Here is a 24929-nt window from a genome sequence, read left to right on the forward strand (position 1 = left end):
AAGAAATCATAGAAATAGAGATGGAAATGAAAAAAGTCCATAGTGAAGTATCTACAATTGTAATGACATAAAGTTGTTACATATTTGATCAAGTCTGGGTCAAAGGAGCTAAATGTCCATAGGCTCATGGACGAAAGGTCACAGTTGAGTGTGACATACCACAGGACAGGGCTGGTCCAGTCCAGGAGGACCCTGCTCCCCCTTACCGCCCTTCAGACCTCTCTTCCCCACCGTCCCCCGGTCACCCTGTAGAGAGAAAGAGAGAGAGAGAGAGAGAGAGAGAGAGAGGGGTCAGACATGCAGTGTTGGGGAGTAGTTCCACTAAATGCAATTCAACTAATAATTCAACGACATGTTGCAGTATCTTGGTTGAAGTTGAACTAAATTATAATCTTTGTAGTGTTTTCAGTAATCAATCATTTTTTTGTTGTATAGCCTGCAATGGCGAAGGGAACTACTGGAACTAAACACTATATTTTCAACCAAAAACATAGCCTTTTCTCGCAAAACCCCCACAATTTTTTTTATTATATGACATTTCAGATTTAGATATGATAATTTTTCACGAGGTAGATTTCAAAGCAACTTCAGCTAACCAACTATATTTCCGTTAAGGGTAGCTTTACTGTAGCTCAACTTCTTCCAGTGTGAAGTAGTTGGTGGCTTGATAAACTATATTTTCAGAGTACCTAACCCAACACTACTCTGACATGTCTACCTCGGATCAGCCTCTCAGAATATCACTAAAAATAGCAACCCAGAAAAGGACAAAAACAATTCCCATATTAACATATGTAGCCTGAGAAACAAGGTTCATTAAATGTATAATATACGAACATCAGAAAGCATACACATTCTGTCCATCTCTGAAACACACTTAGATAATTACTTCGACGATGCAGTAGTAGCTGTACATGGTTATAGAATACATTGGAGAGATAGAAATGCAAATGGAGGAAGTGTTTGTATGTATGTCCAGAGTCATATTCCTGTTAGGCTGAGAGAGGATCTCAAGTCAGATGACATAGAAGTAATATGACCTCAATCTAAAATCACTTCAAATCTATTCTTGTGGGAAGATGCTATAGACCACCGAATGCGTAAAGACCACCGAAATGCTCAATAATGTATGTGATATTAAAAGATAGATATATTTTCTGGGTGACCTAAATATTGACTGGTTGTCATCCAGCTGTCCACTCAAAAATAAGCTTCAAGCTGTAACACGATGCCTGCAATCTGGGTCAGGTTATCAGTCAACCTACCAGCGTATTTACAAACAGAACAGGAACTAAATCATCCACGTGTATTGATCACATCTTTACTAATGTGGCAGAAATCTGATCTAAAGCCGTATCCACACCCATTGGATGTATTGATCATAATATAATAGGCATATCTAGAAAAAAACTAAGTTCCAAAGACTGGACCTAAAATTGTGTAGAAGCGATCATGCAAGAGGTTTTGCAATGATTCCTATGTGGAAGATGTGAAAAATATTCGATGTGTAATGAGGAACAACCTGATGCTGCATGGACTCTACAAGGTGTCATAAGCATTCCACTGGGATGCTGGCCCATGTTGACTCCAATGCTTCCCACAGTTGTGTCAAGTTGGCTGGATGTCTTTTGGGTGGTGGACCATTCTTGATACACGCGGGAAACTGTTGAGCGTGAAAAACCCAGCAGCGTTGCAGTTCTTGACACACTCAAACCGGTGCGCTTGGCACCTACTGCCTGTTCAAAAGCACTTCAATCTTGTGTCTACACCATCGGGCCCCATCCAGAGTGTCCAACACCACCCTGTACCATCGGGCCCCTTGCAGAGTGTCCAACACCCCCTCACCCCACTACCCCCCATGCTAACAGCACAACACCTGAATCAGAAGAGACCAACAGTCCAGCAAGACAACTATGCAGAAGTGGAATGAAGAATAGAGCACCCTGCTGCAGCGGATATAAACCAGTTTCTAATAGAAAGAACAATTGGTTCAAGAGAAAATAACCTAATTAATGAAATAGCATCTAATCAACAATTGCATTGTTTCAATTACCTCCACAAATCATCCGACTATTATCTTTTTTCACAACTGCCGCCAGTTTGCCGCCAAAACATAGACAACTAAATACATATTGACATAGTAAAAAAAAACAAGTGTTAAAAAAATATATATAAAGGATATTTCATGCTGAAACTCTCATATTATCACCAAAGGTATGCACTAAGGGTGCGTTCATAAATTCACTCTGGCTATCTGCTCCAATTTCAGAGCGCTGAGTCTGAGTATACCAGAGTGCAGAATAACTGATGAATTCACAAACGCTGAATGCTCAACACCTGTTGAATATGGCCAGTGTCAGTAAATGTTGCCAGCAGCACAGTTACAGGCACCAATGCTCTGGATAACATGAAAACATCCTAACCAGGTCTACTAGGGTAAGAAAAATGGTCAGAGTGAGGTGTTCTCTCATTTGTGTCTGGAAGTAGCAAGCAAGCTAGCCAATGCTAGCCAGTTAGCTTGGGTGCTTGACTGCCGTTGTGAGGTCAGAACACTCGGATCAACCCTACTCCTCAGCCAGTGTGCGCTCTGAACACCCCGAGAGCACACTAAGCGCGCTCTGGCACTCCAGATTGAATTTACGGACACACCCTAAATTGACGGTTTGTATTTAGCATAATGTTTAGTAGCTTTGTCATTTCTTATTTACAATCAATTCATATTTCATATATTTTACATGTGATGGGGCCAGAAAGAGGAACAGAGTAATTACAAACTCCTCTGATAATCTGAAGTACCCAAAAGGGCCATTAGATGTCTTGTGATAGATTACATAAAATCTTTGAAAAATACCAAAATTCTAGTAGTTTACTGGTAAACTACAGTAATTTACCCTCCCTTTGCAACCCTAGTTTTATAAGAGCTACCCCGGGAAAAGGTTTAGACACTCATATTTACTTCATTTATCTTTATTACTTTCATTAAAGGCATAGCTTACAAAGGCAAATGGTTGTTTATTGGTACTTTGGGGCTTTGACCCCAGATGGGGAGGGTGAATGATGTAGACTAGCATAGTGGTTGTCACATCACAGAGACTTCAAATACTGATGAGGGAAAACGGGATTTCGAACGCTCATCATGCAGGTTTCACGTCGTGTATTTTGGTGGACATATTTAGAACTACAACTCACCCCAGTGTATTTACAACTACAGCTCCCTACAGCACGCTTGTGTACTTATGGTTCATCACCAAGTAGTCACTGTAGTACAGTGACCGTACAATAACCATTACAACCATCTCAGATCTTTAACCAATGTTTAATGGAATGAACATGTCTTGGCTAACCCACCAACTTTAAATTGGCGAGACCTGCTTCAATGGTGGCAGGTAAGCATACAGGTGCAGCAACACTGATTGTGCATAATAGCAGAACTGTGGGCTAGAGAAGGGAAGAACATGCTCCCCCCACCTTGTCTCCTCTGTCTCCCCGGTCTCCCTTCTCTCCAATCAGGCCTGGGAAACCCTGTAGAGGGAGGAACAGGTTAGTGTGGGCTGCAGTGAAATCCCCAGTGTCATATAGTCTGGTAGGTCAAAGTTCAAAAACCCTATTTCATACTTACATCCATTCCAGGCTCCCCAGACTTGCCCTGTCAACACACACATTATTGAATGCATCAGTACCACCATGACCAAGACCATGGAAAACCATGATATGCAATGATCGTAAGCCTAATATGCTAAGGTAATTTGATAATGAGGGTTGTCACCCACCTTCTCTCCTTTGGTCCCTGGGAGACCCACCAATCCTGTGGAGCCGGGGGGACCCTGAGGGCCATCAACACCCTGGGGAGGACAGACACATTAGATATCATCACCATCATCAGCGGGTGCAGCTCATAATCTATTATTCTACAGTATCACTCACCCTCAGTCCAGCAGGTCCAATGTCTCCCTTCTCCCCTTTAGCTTTGTCTCCAGGCTCTCCCTGCATGGGAACACATTATACTCAGTACACTCTACATCACTCAAGAGCACGTACAGATTATCTATCTTGTTGCCTAGTTATTTTATCTCTACCTATATGTCCATATCTACCTCAATTACCTTGTACCCCTGCACAAAGACTCGGTGAAGCCAAGTTATCATTACTCATTGTGTGTTTATTTAACTTTTTTTCTCTCTGCATTGTTGGGAAAGGTCTGTAAGTACAGTGGCTTGTGAAAGTATTCACCCCCTTGGCATTTTTCCTATTTTGTTGCCTTACAACCTGGAATTAAAACGGATTTTGGGGGGATTTGTATAATTTGATTTACACAACATGCCTACCACTTTGAAGATGCATTTTATTTATTTATTGTGAAACAAACAAGAAATAAGACAAAAAAGAGAAAACTTGAGCCTGCATAACTATTCACCCCCCCCCCCCCCCCAATTACAGCTGCATGTCTCTTGGGGTATGTCTCTATAAGTTTGGCACATCTAGCCACTGGGATTTTTTCCATTCTTCAAGGCAAAACTGCCCCAGCTCCTTCAAGTTGGATGGGTTCCGCTGGTGTACAGTAATCTTTAAATCATACCACAGATTGAGGTCTGGGCTTGGACTAGGCCATTCCAAGAAATGTAAATGTTTCCCCTTAAACCACTCGAGTGTTATTTAGCAGTATGCTTAGGGGCATTGTCCTGCTGGAAGGTGAACCTCTGTCCCAGTCTCAAATCTCTGGAAGACTGAAACAGGTTTCTCTCAAGAATTTCCCTGTATTTAGCGCCATCCATAATTTCTTCAATTCTAGACAGTTTCCCAGTCCCTTCCGATGAAGAACATCCCTACAGAATGATGCTGCCACCACCATGATTCACTGTGGATATGGTGTTCTCTGGGTGATGAGAGGTTTTGGGTTTGCACCAGACATAACATTTTCCTTGATGGCCAAAAAGTAAATTTTAGTCTCATCTGACCAGAGCACATTCATCCATATGCTTGGGGAGTCTCCCATATTCCTTTTGGCAAACACCAAACGTGTTTGCTTATTTTTTTCTTTAAGCAATGACTTTTCTCTGGCCACTCTTCCATAAAGCCCAGATCTGTGGAGTGTACGGCTTAAAGTGGTCCTATGAACAGATACTCCAATCTTTGCAGCTCCTTCAGGGTTATCTTTGGTCTCTTTGTTGCCTCTCTGATTAATGCCCTCCTTGCCTCATCTGTGAGTTTTGGTGGGCGGCCCTCTCTTGGCAGGTTTGTTGTGGTGCCATATTCTTTCAATTTTTTTAATAAGGGATTTAATGGTGCTCCGTGGGATGTTCAAAGTTTCAGATCTTTTTTTATAACCCAAACCTGATTTGTACTTCTCCACAACTTTGTCCCTGACCTGTTTGGAGAGCTCCTTGGTCTTCATGGTGCCGCTTGCATGATGGTGTCCCTCACTTAGTGGTGTTGCAGACTCTGGAGCCTTTCAGAACAGGTACTGAGATCATGTGACAGATCATGTGACACTTAGATAACACACAGGTAATTGGTTGCACCAGATCTTATTTAGAGGCTTCATACCAAAGGGGCTGAATAGATATGCACAAACCACTTTTCTGTTTTTTATTTTTTATAATTTTTTGAAACAAGTTATTTTTTAACATTTCACTTCACCAATTTTGATTTTTGTATGTCCATTACATGAAATCCAAATAAAAATCTATTTAAATTACAGGTTGTAATTCAACAAAATATGAAAAATGCCAAGGGGGATGAATACTTTTGCAAGGCACTGTAAGCATTCCACTGTTAGTCTACACCTGTTGTTTACGAAGCACGTGACAAATACAATGTGAAGACAGACATTACTGTACCTCGATGGCCTTCTAGTCTTACCTTAGGGCCAGGCGTTCCATGATGGCCCTGGAACACACAAAGATATCATTTCATGTCAGTCTTAAGTATCTGAAATGATTCAGCCACATCATATTGGGGAACAGAGGGGTGAAACTCTTTAGGTGACACACAGACACTCATATAGTGACACTCACCATGTACCCTGTAGGTCCAGGGGGTCCCGGGGGGCCGGGAGGGCCTGGCTGAGAAATCATCTGAACCTGAATAACAGAACAACAAACACATTAAAGATGATGAACATATCAATGGTTGTATCTCCAAAGGTGTCCTTTGAGAGATACAGACCATATGTAATTCCACTGTCTGCCAAGCTATGCTCCACATGAAGCAGCGTTCAATGCCAATATGATGCAGATTCAACGACAACTATTGAGTGTGTGAATACCGTATACACCCGTGTGCTTTACTTACCAGGTTATCTTCCAGCCTGGAGTCTCCCTTGTCCCCCTTCTGTCCATCCATCCCCTGAGACAGACAGAGAGGGGGGATTTAAATCTCTTTGCAGTAGGCTACTCGACAATATGTATACACCTCTGATGAAAGGGGTTATTACTTTGGATTCCCGTCTGTCTACTTACCCCTGGCCCAGAGAGACCCATCTCTCCCTTCTCTCCTTTCTCTCCGATCGACCCCGTCTCCCCCATATCTCCCTTCGGACCGTAAAGAGGAGAGAAGGTTAGAGGTCAAAGGGTGAGAGGTGAGAGGTTCAGGACAACTCTGATTAATCATGTGCATTATCATTCCAGATAATAAGTTATATAAATGTATAATCTAAATATATAAATGTGCAACATTTCTAAACATTGGAGTGACACAGTGATTCAACGTGGGTTATAAAAAAAAACTGTCAAAGGGACATTAGAGTGTCTGTACCTTCTCCCCATCTAGTCCAGATGTCCCAGGCAAGCCTAGCTCTCCCTGGAGTAGTGAGGAAAAGACACAAGTTCCAACTGACAATTTACCTTCAAAGAGTATTGACTTCCATTGATTCAGACACAATGGATGGAAGAGATGGCATGCGTATATAAATAAGACCCTACCTTTCCTCCTGGGGGCCCCGGGGGCCCCGGTAAACCTGGTGGGCCCTAGGAAGGGACAGACAGACAGAGAGGTTACACAAAATACAAAACATCAGCCAGGCAAGTCGATCTGTCTCAGTAGTCTGTTAGTAGAATTACAATCAAATCCATGGATAAATCTACGTATATCCAATTCCATCACTCTTCATCAGGCAGTGATTGTTTGTGATTGTTTGTTGAGTAGGTCAGTTCAGACAAGCATCTTAACTCAGAGTCAGTGGATTATGTATGTATTATCCTTAGAGCAATTGTGGGATTCAAGACGCCAGTGTAGGGCAAAAACAGAAAAACATTGTGGATGGATGGTGGATTTCACAATACAACACTCTCAGTAAACTAACGGATCATTATTCTCGTTTCTCTGATGAGGACCAGCTTTGCTATGGATGCTTTGGTGCAAATCGGCAATAAAATTGATCTATTGGGTCAGGTTATGCGGTTGGCTGAACACAATGCCTTGGCATCATGTCACACGACATGGCTGGTTTATTATTAACCTGGGGTTGAACTCTCAGAGAAGGACTCTGGAGTCTTGAGCAAACAATAGGAAAGTGGATCAAGTCCAGCAAGGAGCTGGGGATGGCGCGCGCGCGCACACACACACACACACACACACACACACACACACACACACACACACACACACACACACACACACACACACACACACACACACACACACACACACACACACACCACAGCAAAGACCTCCGACACCCACCAGCAGTAAACCTAAAAGAGGATACAGCCCCATTGACCTACCCAGAGCTATTACCATAGCATTAATAGCATCCTAACCTCTTCTAACCACACAGCTAATGGGGCAGGATGGAGTCAACCTCTCAGGGCAGGAGAATGGAAACCTGGACTCAAGACTGACATTTTCTCACAGCAGCATGGACGGTTCCTGGGTTAGGGCTGAGAAGGCTGACCCTATGCCTTGGTTGCTAATGCATGGTTCTATTTCTGCATGCTGTATGTGAGGGACATGGAGCCATTGTGCCTCCGGTGGTGGTGCTTCGCCACAAAGCAGAGGCTGTGTGTGTGACCTCTTGAAGCAATAAAAGATGGAAATCCGATTAATTCCCAGAGGTGTGTAATACATGTTGATTTCTCCAAACTCGAAACTATGGCAACGGAAAGGGTTTACAAACAACTATTGTTCCAAGTTACTCCATCTTCTGAAACGATGGCCACCCACACGGATACTTTGAAAGCTGTAAAAACAAATGAATGAATTCTGAAGCACCAATTGCATCACCCAAATGTGGATGGAATCAATATGGCCCATCACGAAGCGAGTGAAATTATTCAAAACGGATTTGGGTTGGGTAAGAGTTCACCAGTATGTAAACTAATATAGATAGGCTTCAGAACACTGATGAGATCTCAGGTCTATGTTGTGACCAGCTCATGTGTAACTCAGTCATGTCTCAAGCATAGCATGCACGGGCCTACTCTAAACCTGGGGACCCCATGTAGATAGTGTTTTTGAATCCGAAGCACACGCCAGTGAAGAGATAGGGATCTCTTATTAGCATGTAGCATGGGGCCCAGCATGAAGAGAAGATGTTTGTGCCTAGACTGTGAAATGAGTTAAAAGACATCTCCCTCTCTCTTTACTATGTGTCCCGACTGGATTGAGCAAGAAAAAAAAAATCGCAAATAGGATATTATATCATTCTAGTTCTTTCAAGCCAAGCAACATCACAGATCACACCGCCACACAGCAGGGTTAACTTCAAGCCGCACATCATGTGAGGCAACAATAACACAGCATGGGAAAAATACATTTGAAAAGTGAAATGAATGATGTTTTGATTCTGCATGATTGAGAATGTCACTCCAGGCTATGTAATATCAGAGGCTGTGTTCCAGCTGTTAGGTATTTATGGTAGCTTGGTGTTGCATCCTGTATATATATATGTATGAGAGGACAGTGGCTGGTTGCAGGAAACTTTGGTTTTATGTCTCTGGTTAGTTGGTGGTTGTGGGTGATGGAGTAGTGATATCTATTGTGTCTGATGTCAGGGCGGTGGGACAGAGTGTCCTCCTTACACAAACACTCAGGGGTTGTTCACTCTGGTCTTAGAACCTACATGTGTACACAGGCACCCGTGTGTATGCTCACGTGTATGAGTGTATGCGCCTATGTCTATGCATTAGTGTGTGTGAGAACACACTGACTACACAGACCACATCTACAAAGCCGTGATGTGACAGTGGTTTACCCCGACACTGATGGTCTGGATGGCCTGTCAGGAAGGAAGAGCAGCGTGTTAAGTCTGTCAGGATAACTCTATGATACTCTATGGGCCTTCAAACACATTGTCTACGTCTCTGACTGGGTGGTCTCACCTGGAAGGCTTCTAGTAGCTTCCCATTGAAGTCAATGACCTCAGTAGAGCCAGGAACCCCCTTTTCACCAGGATAGCCCTAAGAGAAGTGGTGAAGAAAAGAGAGAGAGAGAATGAGAGAGAGAGTCATCAAGGGAAAGAGAAAGAGAGAGATGGAGAGAGATATATTAAGAAAGAGATAGAGAGCGATATATTGAGAAAGAGATAGATAGAGATATTGAGAAAGACATAGATATTGATAAAGAGATAAAGAGATAGATATTGAGAAAGAGATAAAGATATTGAGAAAGAGATAGCGAGAAAGAGAGATATTGAGAAAGATATATATATATATATATATATATATATATATAGAGAGAGAGAGATTGAGATGCTCATGAGCATCAAAAGTACATAAAAAGGTAGCCTCAGACAACTGTGAACATGATCTTTGGTGGTGATTAGGCTGTGTGCACATACCAAGTCTCCCTGGGTGCCTTGCTCTCCGATATCTCCTTTGTCTCCCTACAAAATACACGCAAACACAAACAGTTGAACAAAAGCCTTTGAATTGGCTGTGTCCATATAGGAGAAACAACCTCTCATGTATTAGTGTGGAGGTGACAGGATATGTCTCACCTTAAACCCTGGGAGTCCGTCCATGCCCCTCTCCCCCTTCTCTCCCAGCAAACCAGCCTCCCCCTGTTACACACAGAAAGAAAACACGTAGCTTAGGCGTAGGTAAGTCACTTTACAATAATGTGTTCAGTACAATATCATAAAAAAACTGCAGGCCTGCTATAGTTGGTCAGTTCCATCTATGGTGGTATAGCTGGAAGGAGGAAGTGGTGAAAAACAACACCAGAGGAACAGAGAGGGATTAACACCATAAAACAGGCCTGTGTTACAGACTGTAGAAAGGCCAGCAGGCCTTCTATTCCTGGCCATAGCCGTTTGAGCTGGAGCTGAGCAGTTCTTCCAGAATAAAAACTTCAGTAACCACAAACAGCAGCTCACTTCAACTCACTCCCAGACAGCGCATACACACACCACGCACGCACGCACGCATACACACACACACAGACACACACACGCACGCATACACACACAGACACACACACGCATGCATACACACACAGACACACACACGCATGCATACACACACAGACACACACATGCACGCATACACACACAGACACACACACGCACGCATACACACACAGACACACACACGCACGCATACACCCACAGACACACACACGCATGCATACACACACAGACACACACACGCATGCATACACACACAGACACACACATGCACGCATACACACACAGACACACACACGCACGCATACACACACAGACACACACACGCATACACACACAGACACACACACACGCACGCATACACACACAGACACACACACGCACGCATACACACACAGACACACACACACACGCATACACACACAGACACACGCACGCATACACACACAGACACACACACACGCACGCATACACACACACACAGACACACACACGCACGCATACACACACAGACACACAAACGCACGCATACACACACAGACACACACGCGCACGCATACACACACAGACTGAAGCTGATAGAGAGGCAGTCAGTGCCGAGTGCCTGGCATGTGTAGTCTCTGGAGTCTTTTAAAAAGCCCATGACATCACTACAACAGAGGAGAGTGTTTAGCACTGGCTAGAGGCCTAACTCGGCGGAGAGGGAGAGATGGGGAGAGAAAGAGAGAGCGCAATGAGGGTACAAATGAAAGCGAAAGCAATGTGTTTGATGTCTCTATCCATGCCACCCAAGACCTGTTTAGAGCGATAAACTCCAGACAGAAACAAGTGAAGAAAGAGGAATGAAAGGGATAGATATGAGAGGCAGGGACGGCCAGAGAGAGAGAGAGAGAGAGAGGGAATAAAACACAGTCTGACTTAGAGATTAAAAAAAGAAGAGAAGGAGGTTTAGGCGTAGGAGCAACTCTGAGTGTGGTCATGTAATAAGCAGCTAATAGTGTTAGCAATGGCTAACTCCTTAATTAGCGTTAGCATCATCTTCACCTTTGACCCTGGGGGTCCCTGTGGCCCTGGGTATCCTGGCTCGCCATCTTCACCCTGAGAGTGCACAAGGGGTCAACAAAGGTAACCACACAACACAAACTTGTACCCTATTGTATGCATCCGGCCAGATATACTGTGAACTCCATGCATATCGAGTGTACATTTATAGTGTATTTTGTTGTATGTGTACGGACATAGAGGCAAGACTTACCGGCTTTCCAGGTACACCTGCCTGTCCCTGTGAATGACAAAGAGATGTAGTTGGCGCATAATCTCTCTACTCGCCTGCACGTGCTAGTGCCCAAAACGAAATAGCACGTCTCTAGCTGCGGTACCATGTCATGTGCTCTTGTGCTAGTAAAACTGTCAAAACACAAAGAAACACAAACATTTGGATAACAGACTCACCTCCACACCATCGAGACCAGGGAAACCCTGTGGAGAACCAAGCAGAAAGTCACACATCCAGGTCTCCATTAGACATTGTGCATTCTGTGGAGTAGCCACAGGAGGTCAGTGTTTTATCATCCCACATAGAGTCTTGGTTATGTGCCTGCTATCATGTCAAGCATTTCCAGCTGTTTTTGGCTCAATCCTCCAATGCTGGAGGACATGTACCTCTGCTCACAATGAACCACATGTGTGAGACATGTTTTGTATGTCCAGCTGTTTTTGGCTCAATCTTCCTATGCTGGAGGACATGTATCCCGGCTCACAATGAACCACGTGTGTAAAGACATGTATATGGCTTTGGGCATACATAACCCCTCATTCCTTTTTCTATAAGAAGACATTCTATGACCTCATCTACACAATCAGGTACCATACACAAACAAACACAGAGCATCTTCCCTTTCAAACGTCTTGGCTGGAATCCAATGGTGATTAGAATGAATCCACCAAATGCAACTTTTGACTGTGTGTGTGTGTTTGGTTTTACTATCCTTGTGTGGACCAGAAGTCCTCACAGGGATAATAGAACAAGGACATTTTGCCCATCCCCACAAGGGAAAATGATAGGGTAAGCTGTAAGCTTAGGATTCAGGTTTAGGGTTAGAATTAGGGTTAAGGGTTAAGTTTTGGGTTCAGGTGTTAGGGTTTCCAATCAAATTAAATCAAATCTTATTTGTCACATGCGCCGAATACAACACTGAAATGCACAACACTGAAATGCTTACTTACAAGCCCTTAACCAACAATGCAGTTTTAAGAAAGATAAGTGTTAAATGAAAAAATAGACAAGTTAAAAATAAAAATAACAAATAATTAAAGAGCAGCAGTAAAATAACAGTAGCGAGGCTATATACAGGGGGTACCGGCACAGAGTCAATGTGTGGGGGCACCGGTTAGTCGAGGTAATTGAGGTAATATGTACATGTAGGTAGAGTTAAAGTGACTATGCATAGATAATAAACAGAAAGTAGCACCAGTGTAAAAGAGGGGGAAGGGGGACAATGCAAATAGTCTGGGTAGCTATTTGATTGGCTGTTCAGGAGTCTTATGGCTTGGTGGTAGAAGCTGTTAAGAAGCCTTCTGGAACTAGACTTGGTGTTCCAGTACGGCTTGCCATGTGGTAGCAGAGAGAACAGTCTATGACTAGGGTGGCTGGAGTCTTTGACAATTTTTAGGGCCTTCCTCTGACACCGCCTGGTATAGAGGTCCTGGATGGCAGGAAGCTTGGCCCCAGTGATGTACTGGGCCATACGCACTACCCTCTGTAGTGCCTTGCGGTCGGAAGCCGAGCAGTTCCCATACCAGGCAGTGATGCAACCAGTCAGGATGCTCTCGATGGTGCAGCTGTAGAACTTTTTGAGGATCTGAGGACCCATACCAAATATTTTCAGTCTCCTGCTTTGTCGTGCCCTCTTCACTACTGTTTTGGTGTGTTTGGACCATGATAGTTTGTTGGTGATCTGGACACCAAGGAACTTGAAACTCTCAACCTGCTCCACTAAATCCCCATCGATGTGAATGGGGCGTGCTCGGTCCTCCTTTTCCTATAGTCCACAATCATCTCCTTTGTCTTGATCACGTTGAGGGAGAGGTTGTTATCCTGGCACCACACGGCCAAGTCTCTGACCTCCTCCCTATAGACTGTCTCATCGTTGTCGGTGATCAGGCCTACCAGTGTTGTCGGCAAACTTAATGATAGTGTTGAAGTCGTGCCTTGCCATGCAGTCATGAATGAACTGGGAGTATAGGAGGGGACCCACGAGGGGCCCCCATATTGAGGATCAGCATGGCAGATTTGTTGTTACCTACCCTTAACACCTGGGGGTGCCCCGTCAAGAAGTCCAGGATCCAGTTGCAGAGGGAGGTGTTTAGTCCCAGGGTCCTTAGCTTAGTGATGAGCTTTGAGGGCACTATGGTATTGAACGCTGAGCTGTAGTCAATGAATAGCATTCTCACGTAGGTGTTCCTTTTGTGTAGGTGGGAAATAGCAGTGTGGAGTGCAGTAGCGATTGCATCATTGGTGGATCTGTTGAGGCGGTATGCAAATTGGAGTGGGTCTAGGGTTTCTGGGATAGTGGTGTTGATGTGAGCCATGACCAGCCTTTTTAAAGCACTTAAAGTGCCACGGGTCAGTAGTCATTTAGGCAGGTTACCTTCATGTTCTTGGGTACAGGGACTATGGTGGTCTGCTTGAAACATGTTGGTATTACAGACTCAGTCTGTAAATGTCAGTGAAGACACTTGCCAGTTGGTCAGTGCATGCTCGGAGTACACGTCCTGGTAATCCGTCTGGCCCTGCGGCCTTGTGAATGTTGACCTGTTTAAAGGTCTTACTCACATCGGCTAGGGAGAGCGTGATCTCTAAGGTTGTGATCACACAGAGCTGATGCTCACATTCGTGTTGCTTGCCTCGAAGCGAGCATGAAGTAATTTAGCTCGTCTGGCAGGCTCGTGTCACTGGGCAGCTCGCGGTTGCGCTTCCCTTTGTAGGTTTTAAGGGTTAGGGATTTGTGGTTATGGTTAAGGTTAGCGTTAGGTTAAAGGTTAGTTTTAGGGTTAGGGTTAGGGGTTAGGGAAAATATGATTTTGAATGGGAATCAATTGTTTGGTCCCCACAAGGATAGTAAAACAAATGTGTGTGTGCTTGTGTGTGTGTCCCAGGTGGATGAATTGTATGCTTGGTGTAGAACCATGCGTGTTGAAATAATCCATGGAGAGGCCAGGCCGGGAGAGATGTTCCGTGTACGTAGCCCCTCATACAGACAGACAGCGCTTTGTCTCTTAGGCAAGTTGTCTGTTTATTTACACACTCAAGCACCTACTGGTCTACAGTAACAAACATTATTAGGAATGTGAAGTTACGCTAACTCTCTCCTCATATATCCCATTTTCTCCATTGCCTACTTGAGAACAGGGGTGTATTCCATCTGGCTTCCTTCTCCACTCTAAACGTATGGGTGCAGGCATGTACGCACACCGCCCGACACACTCTCCCCTCACCCTTCACCTTTGGACCGTATCGTTTTCTTGTGCCCCTCTCACCCATAACTCTTCTCTTCTTTCCACTCCTGTCTCTTACCTTTCGATGCCACTGGGCAATCTTTTCTCTGAACCCCCTCTCCTTTTGCCCTCCTTCTCTCATTATCCGATGTCACAGAACAGCCTATGTGCTTTCTCTCTGCCCCCCCCCCCCCCCCCCCACTCTTCCTCTCTCGCTCGCTCGCTCGCTCTCACTCTCTCTCCCTCCATCCCTGTCTCAGTAACGAGGAGGGTTTGAGGTCATTCACTAGGGAGAAAGAGCAGAACAACAGATCCACTCTTCCTTCCTCTGCTTCTCTCACTCATACATCTGTCTACAACATGGACGTTGCTTTGTTTTGTTGTTTTCTGCTCTGCAACGGGACTATGTTTAAATAAAAGGACAAGCAATTTGTTTACACCCTCGTTTATGACTCAAGTCTGTTTTCTTTTGTCCGTCTCTGCACTTTGCTCCATATTTGTTTTGCAGCCAGCCCTCCTCTTGCCCTGTCTAACCGACATTTTTCATCACAGTCCAGCTTTGACACCATGCCAACTGCCAATATGGGTAACAGTGCATTCGTTTGTGATCTTGGATAAACACAAATGACCTAAACCCCTACCCCGGCTCCTCGTCCCACTGATCTCCAACCACAGTTTGAGGCAGTGGCTCCAGATGAAATAACCCCAGGCTGGTTTAAAGTTAATCTAGAGAAACAGTGGCGGCCCAAGGCTAAAGATGTATTGTTTGGTGAGGCAGTAAAACTGTGGGTGAACCCAGAGAGAGTGCCATATCTGTTACAGGGGCACAGAGTGATAGAGCTGGGGTAGGGCCGACTGGTGGGAGACTAGGGCTAGCTGGATCACTTTGTGGCCTTCTATTACAGAAACCAGATGAGGTTTATTTTGGGCTGTTTTAAGTAAGCCGCAGCTCGCTGGCAGCCACAGTAGGCTCTGTCGATGTGGGTTCACTGCACTCTTATTACACCCTTTCCCCTCACCATCCTGTCACTGTCTCTCACTGTCTCTCACTGTCACGCCCATGTGGTCAACACGACCAGGTCAACACTATTGTGTTCAACAGTTACTGATGACAGGTGTTAGAGTGCCCAGAAACTTAGTGGCGGTAACCTCGTTCTCCATCATCAGCTACATGGAACTAAGATAGGACACAGTATTGGTAAATGGAGGGAGAAAGAGAGAGAGAGAGAGAAAGAGAGCGAGGGGAAAAAGGGAGGAGAAGGTGACGGAGACAATGGGAAGTTATGTGTGTGTGTGCGTGCATATGGGTTACATTTATCTATTCTACCTTTACCTGTATGTGTGTGTTTATATGTGTGTGTAAGGTAATGCTGATACCTGTTCTCCAGCGGGGCCGCGGGGCCCGTCCTTGCCTGTGTTCCCAGGAGGGCCTCTGGGGCCCGGGGACCCTTGGTCACCCTGCAGGACGACAACAAAGGGATACGAGAGGGAAATCATGGTAGAAGAAATTAGAAAAGATGGTGATGGACACACACACACACACACACACACACACAAATGTTTTGTTTTTCTCTCCAGAATGGTAAATACATTATTTACCACATGACACACACAAACACACCCAAGCGTATACATGTAAACTCTCCCAGGCACGAGATGTGTTAACTAAGTATTAAACACAACATTAACTGAATTGTGAAATGAAGTGTTTCATTTAATTGCTCTAGCCAAAATAAACCACAACACATGAAAGGGTATTTTACCAATGGAATTACAATTTACAAGGCAAAAACGTCCTTCCTCGCCAGTTCAGAATTTCCCTTAACCCACTTAGCGCTACATCCCACTCAGGCATCTCCTTAGCGACTTGCCTAGTTAAAAATAGGTCAAATAAAATAAATGACCACACCAGTATTTTCACACCGTGGTGAAGTAATCTAATCTAACGATTAAAGTAAGCCCTTTTCATGTTAATGCTTCCCCAGAGTCTTCTCATGGTATTCACATGGATATTCCCAGCATTCTCAATCACAGACATAATGTATGTGCTGGTCTGGGCCTGTGTGTTGTGGTGAGATGTGTGAGACAAGGGCCTTTTCATTTAGACTGATTCTATCAAGGTCTTCATCCACCAGACTCTAGGCTCGTTTCCCTGCGTAGACGATTAACATAGTTCTGGAAGGCAGAGGACTCCACCAACAAAGCTGTTCTATTCCCAATATAATGAAAAGCACACAATCCTAAACCCGCTCTAACATGTGGCCCTGTAGTTTTCCTGATATGTTTTCTATTGGTTTTGTCATGTTACGAAATAGGCACCATAGAAACACCACACCACACACACACACACACGCACGCACGCACGCACACACACACACACACACACACGCGCGCACACGCACGTGCACACGCACACGCACACGCGCACACACACACACACACACACGCGCGGGGGCACGCACACACACACACACACACATTAAACAGAACACAGCACATGTGCATGAGGAGATAAATGAACTGAGAGAAAGCAGCAGAGAGATGATAACAGAGAGAGAGAGCGATACAATGAAGAAAAGGGTGAGAGACATGATATCAAGCAGTGAATAAGAGATATCAACCAGCAGTGAACGGGTTAAAGGTGGTTAGAGGTGCACACATGCCTTAGTGGAGGTGTACCTTCATCAAGCGTCTCTGAAAGTTGGACTGGTCACCAGACATAAAGCCGTGGTCATAGCGGGGAAAGACCATCTGAACCAGGAGAACAGAGGAGGAGGAAGAGAGAGAAAAAAGGAAGAGTAGGGATGGAGGGAAGCACAGAGAGGGTGCAGAGCAGAAGATGGAAAGAGAAAGTGACAGAGAGGTGGATAGAGAAAGAGAGATAGAGGGAAAGGAAACAGAAAGAAAGAAATACCAAGAAATCAGTGATTAAATAAGTCGGGGACCGATTTCAGGCTGAAGTCTCCCTCCATTCTCCAAGGAGAGACAGAGTGAGGTGCTGAGAAGTGAGAGACTGACAGAGTAAGCTTCCAGGTAAGAGGTCAGGGTTGATAGGTCAGAGTTGAGAGGTCAAAGGTGACCCAGCAACTGTAGTCCAGCGGAGAGAGACAGGCAGGTCAGCAAGGGCCTGCTGGGAGAACAAGGCTACGGAGGGGCACGAGGGACAAACCTTAACGGTGAGGATCTGATTACTGTGCAGACCTGCGTATGAGTTGTGGGAAGGAGGGCCCTGGGGGAGGAGGGGGGAGGAGAGGGGAGAAACACAGAGGAGGGTGAGTCACCTGTCGGAGGAAAGGTGGAGCACCATGTGGCTAAGGTACACGTTCAACAGGTGTGTGACAATCCATTCGCCACATGGGTGTCTATAATGTTAAAATGTAGAAGGATTGATCTGTATACTACCGGTACTCATATCTCGTCATACCCAGTTAGACATAGCTGTAGAGTACACTAAATAGTCATCAAATAGCACCAACTATAAATAATAATGTATAGTCGGGGCTTGGACCTTTCTATAATCTATCCACTCTCCAAGAAATCCATATCTAAGTATATGTGAACCAGTCTGTACCTATTTGCTGTATATGTCCCTTTCTTTCTTTGTAAACCAATATATGTGTGACTCACTCTATAATAATGCATCTCTTTAAACCCACAGAGGAGGTTGTGTTTGGAGTCCAACAGACAGTAACTATGATCATTTCCTCTCAAGCAGAACAGAACAGAGAGTCTGTCGGCAGATAACTCATATGGAGACCAGCAACTCTGTTTGAGTTCCTTTACAAAACAAAACAAATGGATGGGAGAGAGGGACGAGAGAGAGGGATGAGAGAGAGGGACGAGAGAGAGGGACGAGTGAGAGGGATAGAGAGAGTTGGTGGGCGAGGGGAAATAAAAGGGAGGGAGAGAGAAGGAGAGAGAGAGGGAGAGAGAGAGAGAAAAGATAGAGAAAGCAAAAGACGAACAGAGACAAGAGGGAGAGAGAGAGAGAGAGAAAGAGAGGGAGAAAGAACGAGAGAGAGATATGCCAGTCTGGTCATGAGTTTTCTGTTAGTGGGCTGCGGCGATCGTTGGACAGCTGAGGTTTCCGACACCACAGCCTCTCTTTTCCCCCTCTCTTCTGTCTCGTTCACTCACTCATTCCTACCGTGAAGACCACATTTGATCATCTCTTATAGCACAGAGTCTGACTATAGAGTGAAAGGGTGTCACACACTCATCTCCCCTACACCTCATGCACACTGTACAGCCTGGGTTCCTTCTGACCACATGGCTCAGTGTGTGTGTGTGTGTGTGTGTGTGTGTGTGTGTGTGTGTGTGTGTGTGTGTGTGTGTGTGTGTGTGTGTGTGTGTGTGTGTGGAAAACTCTAGATCCTACTCTTCCAACATCAGGCTGACAGTAAGACAAAAAAATTGTCTAGCTTCTAAGCTCCTATCCACCATGCCCTCTATCTCACCCACACTGAGGGAAAGAGAGAGGACAGCTTGGGTTGGGATAAAACCCCACCATGGCATGTCTTTCATCGCAGTCTGAAGATGAACCTAAATACACAGTTGCTCCCTGTTGGGACGCAACAGTCAAGAGTCTTGTCTTAAAGATGGAGAGCCTCTTGAGCTAGAATGTTTGTCGACCTTCTTCAAAGGTGCTTTGAACAGCCTCGAGTAAAATCATCGTGATATCTTTCTGTTGTAGAGTGGTGGCTGTTTTTGTTTTTGTTTTTGTTATTGAGTATCTTTTAATGTCTCTGCCATCCTGGATGGTTGAGTATATTTTAATGTCTCTGCCATCCTGGGTGGTTGAGTATCTTTTAATGTCTCTGCCATCCTGGGTGGTTGAGTATCTTTTAATGTCTCTGCCATCCTGGGTGGTTGAGTATCTTTTAATGTCTCTGCCATCCTGGGTGGTTGAGTATCTTTTAATGTCTCTGCCATTCTGGGTTGTTGAGTATCTTTTAATGTCTCTGCCATCATGTGTATGTGATCTGAGTCCACTTTTTGGCCAACACTGGCAGTAATGATGACAGATCGACAGGAAGTCACACTGACAGTGATGCATGACTACTTCCTGTTTTTGTGTGTCTCCTCTTATCCTCTCCAATGGGGGCAGAGGTAGAGAGTTGGCATCAGAACCCAGTGTTGACAGAGTGTTGGGCAGGGGATTGATAATAATGTATACAATTCAGCAAATCCGTAGAGCTCTGTTCAAAGTGACTTAGTCATCCGTGCATAGATATATACATATAGGTGGCCCCAGCAGGAATCAAACCCACAACCTTTGACGTTGCAAGTGCCATGCTCTACCTACTGAGCCACACAGGACCACATTGGTTGTGTGTGCTCCTACTGTCTACATCAATATATTATCAAGTCCTGTTAACACAGACGACAAATGCAAATAGTTGATATGTATACCCCAAAACTCTTATTCAGCAGCATATACTGACTGAGAGTCCCATCCCGCTAATTGGCTGACACTTGTCACCTAATCTATCAACACCCAATCAACGAGCAAGCTGCAAATACCGTAGCAGGCTGCGAGCTGCTTTGTTTTGGCAAAACGTGTGCTTCTAAAGCAATCCTTTGTGGCTCTAAAGCTACCCAGATCGCAGCTACAGGCGCCGCATCCAAGTACACTGTTTATCCCTTGGCGCAATAGCTGACGCATAATGCCAAAGGGATTCATTACCACACAGAAAATTACCGCAAGATCGAGCATGATTGGCTGGTAGGCTGGGAAACCAAAGGGACTTATGGCTAGATAAAAGTCAGGAATTTCATCAATGTTGCCGACCGCGCCGTAAATACCACTGGGTTTGTCCTTCGCTGACATGTAATAGCAATAGCTCGCAATACCTCACAAACACCAGTGTGGTTCAGAATTAGATGTGAATGAGAGACAGTGGTTGCATCCCAAATGACACCCTAGTTCCCATATATGGTCAAAAGTAGTGCACTATATAGGGAACAGGGTACCATTTGGGATGCAGGCTCTGACAGAGAGAGAGAGAGAGAGAGAGAGAGAGAGAGAGAGAGAGAGAGAGAGAGAGAGAGAGAGAGAGAGAGAGAGCAGTAGCTGAGTATATAAAGAAGGGCTCTTACCGACAGTAGGTAGGAGACAACGTTTGCCTGTAATCTGTCACCTAACCCAGAGTAACCTCATTAAGCACAGTGATAAGATATACAGGACTGTAAAACTGTTAATCTAAGGCCATGACTTCTTACAGAATCGTCCACACCAGATGTCCCCAGGGGAGCAGTTTTTGGACCTGCACTGAGTAAAGTAGGAGATAATTATATAGATGTTAAATACAGGGATGGATGATATCACATCATGAAAAGGCAACAATGACAGCATACTCCAGATGCAGAGAGAGATTACCCCCACAATGTATAAAGAGATGGTTTGGAGGAGACCGGTCCCCTCGGGATGCTAGTTCTGGCTCGGAGTCCTAGTTTTGGGGTTTCCACGGTGACATATAAGTATTTCCACCATACTTAAATGGCTTCACTTCTTATATTTGACTGGAACAGGGGGAGCTTTTAAAACCTCATCAGAAGAGGAAGAGTGAGTTCTGGGTTCGGCCGTCATGCTAGCCACGTTGGGAAAACACATACACACAAACGCAGAAATTCACGCACCCACACATACACCGCCTCGCCTAAATGATCAGAGGAATTATACAGTGTGTTAACGGTGTGTGTAAAGACCGGTAATGTCTTTCTGTGCATATACATGTGTTAACAAGGAAATGATGAACGATGAGAGTGTTTTTCAGATGTTATAAATACTCCACATAGCCAATTCCCCTCCACCCACTCCCCATCGCCTTTTTTCTCCATTTGGGATGGACCATTACCCTAATATGCAGGGAGAGGGGGAACGGGAGGGAGGGAGGGGAGACAGATGGAGCCAGAGAACAGATGATAGAGTTTGGGACGTAAACAAGAGTTGGAGAACAGAGTTGGAGAACAGGAGTTGAGGTGCTTTATTCAAACAAACACCCTCGTTGCTTGAATTTCCTCAGGTCAGGTGCATACATACAGTGTACTGTACGTACAGTACATTCGGAAAGCATTCAGACCCCTTGACTTTTCCACATTTTGTTACGTTACAGTCTTATCCTGAAATGTATTACATTGTTAATTTCCCCTCATCAATCTACACACAACACCTCATAATGACAAAGCAAAAAACATTTTTTATTTTTTTTTGCAAACGTATAAAAAAAATATATATATACGTATATCACATTTACATAAGTATTCAGAACCTTTACTTTGTTGAAGCAACTTTGGCAGCGATTACAGCCCCGTGTCTTCTTGGGTACGACGCTACAAGCTTGGCACACCTGTATTTGGGGAGTTTCTCCCATTCTTCTCTGTAGACCCTCTCAAGCTCTGTCAGGTTGGATGGGGAGCGTCCCTGCACAGGTCTCTCCAGAGATGTTCGATCGAGTTCACGTCCGGGCTCCCATCAAGGATCTCTCTGTACTTTGCTCCCAGTCCCTGCCACTGAACAACAGAATCTTGTTTTTCATGGTCTGAGAGTCCAAACTCCAAGCAGGTTGTCATGTGCCTTTTACTGAGGAGTGACTTCCGTCTGGCCACTCTACCATAAAGGCCTGATTGGTGGAGTGCTGCAGAGATTGTTGTCCTTCTGGAAGGTTCTCCCATCTCCACAGAGGAACTCTGTTGCTCTGTCAGAGTGATCATTGGGTTCTTGGTCACCCCCCTATCCAAGGACCTTCTCCCCCGATTGCTCAGTTTGGCCGGGCGGCCAGCTCTAGGAAGAGAGGTGGTTCCAAACTCGATGGTTTCAAACTTCTTCCATTTAATAATGTTGGAGGCCACTATGTTCTTGGGAACCTTCAATGCTGCAGAAATGTATTGGTACCCTTCTCAAGATCTGTGCCTCGACACAATCCTGTCCCGGAGCTCTACGGACAATTCCTTCGACCTCAAGGCTTGGTTTCTGCTCTGACATACACTGTCAACTGTGAGACCTTATGTAGACAGGTGTGTGCCTTTCCAAATCATGTCCAATTAGTTGAATTTACCACAAGTGGACTCCAATCAAGTTGCAGAAACATCTCAAGGGTGGTCAATGGACCTGAGCTCAATTTCGAGTCTCCTAGCAAAGGGTCTAAATATTTATGTAAATAAGGTAATTCTGTTTTTTATTTTTAATACATTTGCAAAAATTTCTAAAAACCTGTTTTCGCTTTGCCATTATGGGGTATTGTGTGTAGATTTGCTGAGAAAAAAAATACATTGTTTAATACCTTTTAGAATAAGGCTATAACACAACAAAATGTGGAAAAAGTCAAGGGGTCTGAATACTTTCTGAACGCTCTATGCATACCCTACATCGTTCAGTTCAACAGTCAGAGAGAGTGAGCGAGATAGGGAAACAGGTTTAGAGAGGGAGAGAAACTTACCCTGGGCCCAATATCTCCCTGGTCACCCTGTAGAGGACACACAAATGGAGATCAACCATCAACACAACAAAAGACAATGGCTTGATTATCCCTGTGGGAAAATTTGGGTTGCTGCACTGTGCAGACATAAATACACATAATCAAATATAGACAAGGACTTGCTGACAATACATGCAGGTAGAAAAGGTACAATTCATGAGAGGTCAATGATTCATCTGTACACTATATATCAGTACATTCTGTCAACTAAATTTCAACTGTAGGCCACCTTCCTACTGGTGGTTGGTTTAAAACATTCAGAAGCCTTAATGCTACTTAGACAGAGGATTGCTTGGCTCTATCCATTTTGTACCCTGGGGCCCTATAACGTCACCCCGAAGGGAGTAGCTCAAACTCCTGGTAAAGAGGATGTCTGGGGTCCAGCTGTACCTTGTGGGCCGTAGTGAGGGCTCTTTTGTCATAGATGACCTCCAGACCTGTCTGCTTGACACCCATCACCTTACTTGCAGAGCTAGGAGCAGGGCTCTCAAATACGTGATTTTCCCGTATTATATATATTTCCTAAGAATAATACTGAGAAGTTGTGCAAATTATGATAATGCACTTTTAGTGTAAGAGCTGTTTGAAAAGGCCGCCTGAAATTGTAGTTTGTTTGGCTCGGTTGGATTTTTTTTGAGCCATCTGGTGACATCTTAAGTCAACAGACCAATAACAAAGAGAGTTTGCCCTCTTCTCTGCCAATAACGGCTAGTTTTCAGGTTACACACCCAGCCCATTAGGCCCCTCAGACCACTTCCAGACAGTCCGAGCAACATTCTTGCTTGAGAAATTGCACTTAGCTAAGAAGCAATTCTTTCTTTTTGACCATTTTAATTTTAAACAATCACAGTAAGGTACTTAATTGTTACCCAGAAAGGATTTGATATTGAGATAAAGGTGCATTGCAACCGTTTTTAAGACACTTTCAATGAAGGACTTGTAAAATAGTGACAATAAAACATGATCACTGTAACGACCGTTGGTGGAAGAAGGTGAGGACCAAGATGCAGCGTGGTAAGTGTTCATTATTTTAATAAACTGAACACTAAATACAACAAGGAACAAAATAAACAACCGAAACAGCTCCGCCAGGTGCAAAACACACTAAAACAGAAAATAACTACCCACAAACACCAGGTGGGAACAGGCTACCTAAGTATGGTTCTCAATCAGAGACAACTATAGACAGCTGCCTCTGATTGGGAACCATACCAGGCCAAACACAGAAATACAAAAACATAGAACAAAAACATAGAATGCCCACCCCAACTCACGCCCTGACCAAACTAAAATAGAGACATAAAAAAGGAACTACGGTCGGGACGTGACAATCACCATTAAAAAAGGTTTGCTTCCAGGGCCTCCCGGGTGGCGCAGTGGTTAAGGGCGCTGTACTGCAGCGCCAGCTGTGCCATCAGAGTCCTGGGTTCGCGCCCAGGCTCTGTCGTAACCGGCCGCGACCGGGAGGTCCGTGGGGCGACGCACAATTGGCCTAGCGTCGCCCGGGTTAGGGAGGGCTTGGTCGGTAGCGATGTCCTTGTCTCATCGCGCACCAGCGACTCCTGTGGCGGGCTGGGCGCAGTGTACGCTAGCCAAGGTGGCCAGGTGCACGG

The 24929-nt window shown here is 44.7% G+C and overlaps 1 protein-coding gene across 7 annotated transcripts in view; it reads right to left on the reverse strand.

Moving 5' to 3' along the window:
• The window catches only part of LOC139366153 (collagen alpha-1(XXIII) chain-like), a 220588-nt gene that overhangs the window by 6562 nt on the left and 189097 nt on the right, over positions 1 to 24929 (reverse strand). For 4 of the 7 annotated variants that reach the window (XM_071103310.1, XM_071103307.1, XM_071103308.1 and 1 more), the window contains 21 exons: positions 23278 to 23304; positions 17519 to 17590; positions 16217 to 16297; positions 11795 to 11821; positions 11598 to 11624; positions 11387 to 11440; positions 9935 to 9997; positions 9776 to 9820; positions 9318 to 9395; positions 9191 to 9214; positions 6921 to 6965; positions 6754 to 6798; positions 6459 to 6530; positions 6292 to 6345; positions 6015 to 6080; positions 5860 to 5886; positions 3925 to 3984; positions 3771 to 3842; positions 3620 to 3646; positions 3469 to 3522; positions 160 to 246 (listed from right to left, as the gene is read on the reverse strand). In XM_071103310.1, coding sequence (XP_070959411.1) covers positions 160 to 246; positions 3469 to 3522; positions 3620 to 3646; positions 3771 to 3842; positions 3925 to 3984; positions 5860 to 5886; positions 6015 to 6080; positions 6292 to 6345; positions 6459 to 6530; positions 6754 to 6798; positions 6921 to 6965; positions 9191 to 9214; positions 9318 to 9395; positions 9776 to 9820; positions 9935 to 9997; positions 11387 to 11440; positions 11598 to 11624; positions 11795 to 11821; positions 16217 to 16297; positions 17519 to 17590; positions 23278 to 23304 — 1107 coding nt within the window. Of the gene's footprint in view, positions 1 to 159; positions 247 to 3468; positions 3523 to 3619; positions 3647 to 3770; positions 3843 to 3924; positions 3985 to 5859; positions 5887 to 6014; positions 6081 to 6291; positions 6346 to 6458; positions 6531 to 6753; positions 6799 to 6920; positions 6966 to 9190; positions 9215 to 9317; positions 9396 to 9775; positions 9821 to 9934; positions 9998 to 11386; positions 11441 to 11597; positions 11625 to 11794; positions 11822 to 16216; positions 16298 to 17518; positions 17591 to 18008; positions 18069 to 23277; positions 23305 to 24929 lie in introns of all 7 variants that reach the window. The other 3 variants (XM_071103313.1, XM_071103314.1, XM_071103311.1) reach the window with 2 other exon arrangements.

The sequence above is a fragment of the Oncorhynchus clarkii genome, chromosome 14 (assembly GCF_045791955.1).
Source record: "Oncorhynchus clarkii lewisi isolate Uvic-CL-2024 chromosome 14, UVic_Ocla_1.0, whole genome shotgun sequence".
In the NCBI taxonomy this organism is placed as follows: Eukaryota; Metazoa; Chordata; class Actinopteri; order Salmoniformes; family Salmonidae; genus Oncorhynchus; species Oncorhynchus clarkii.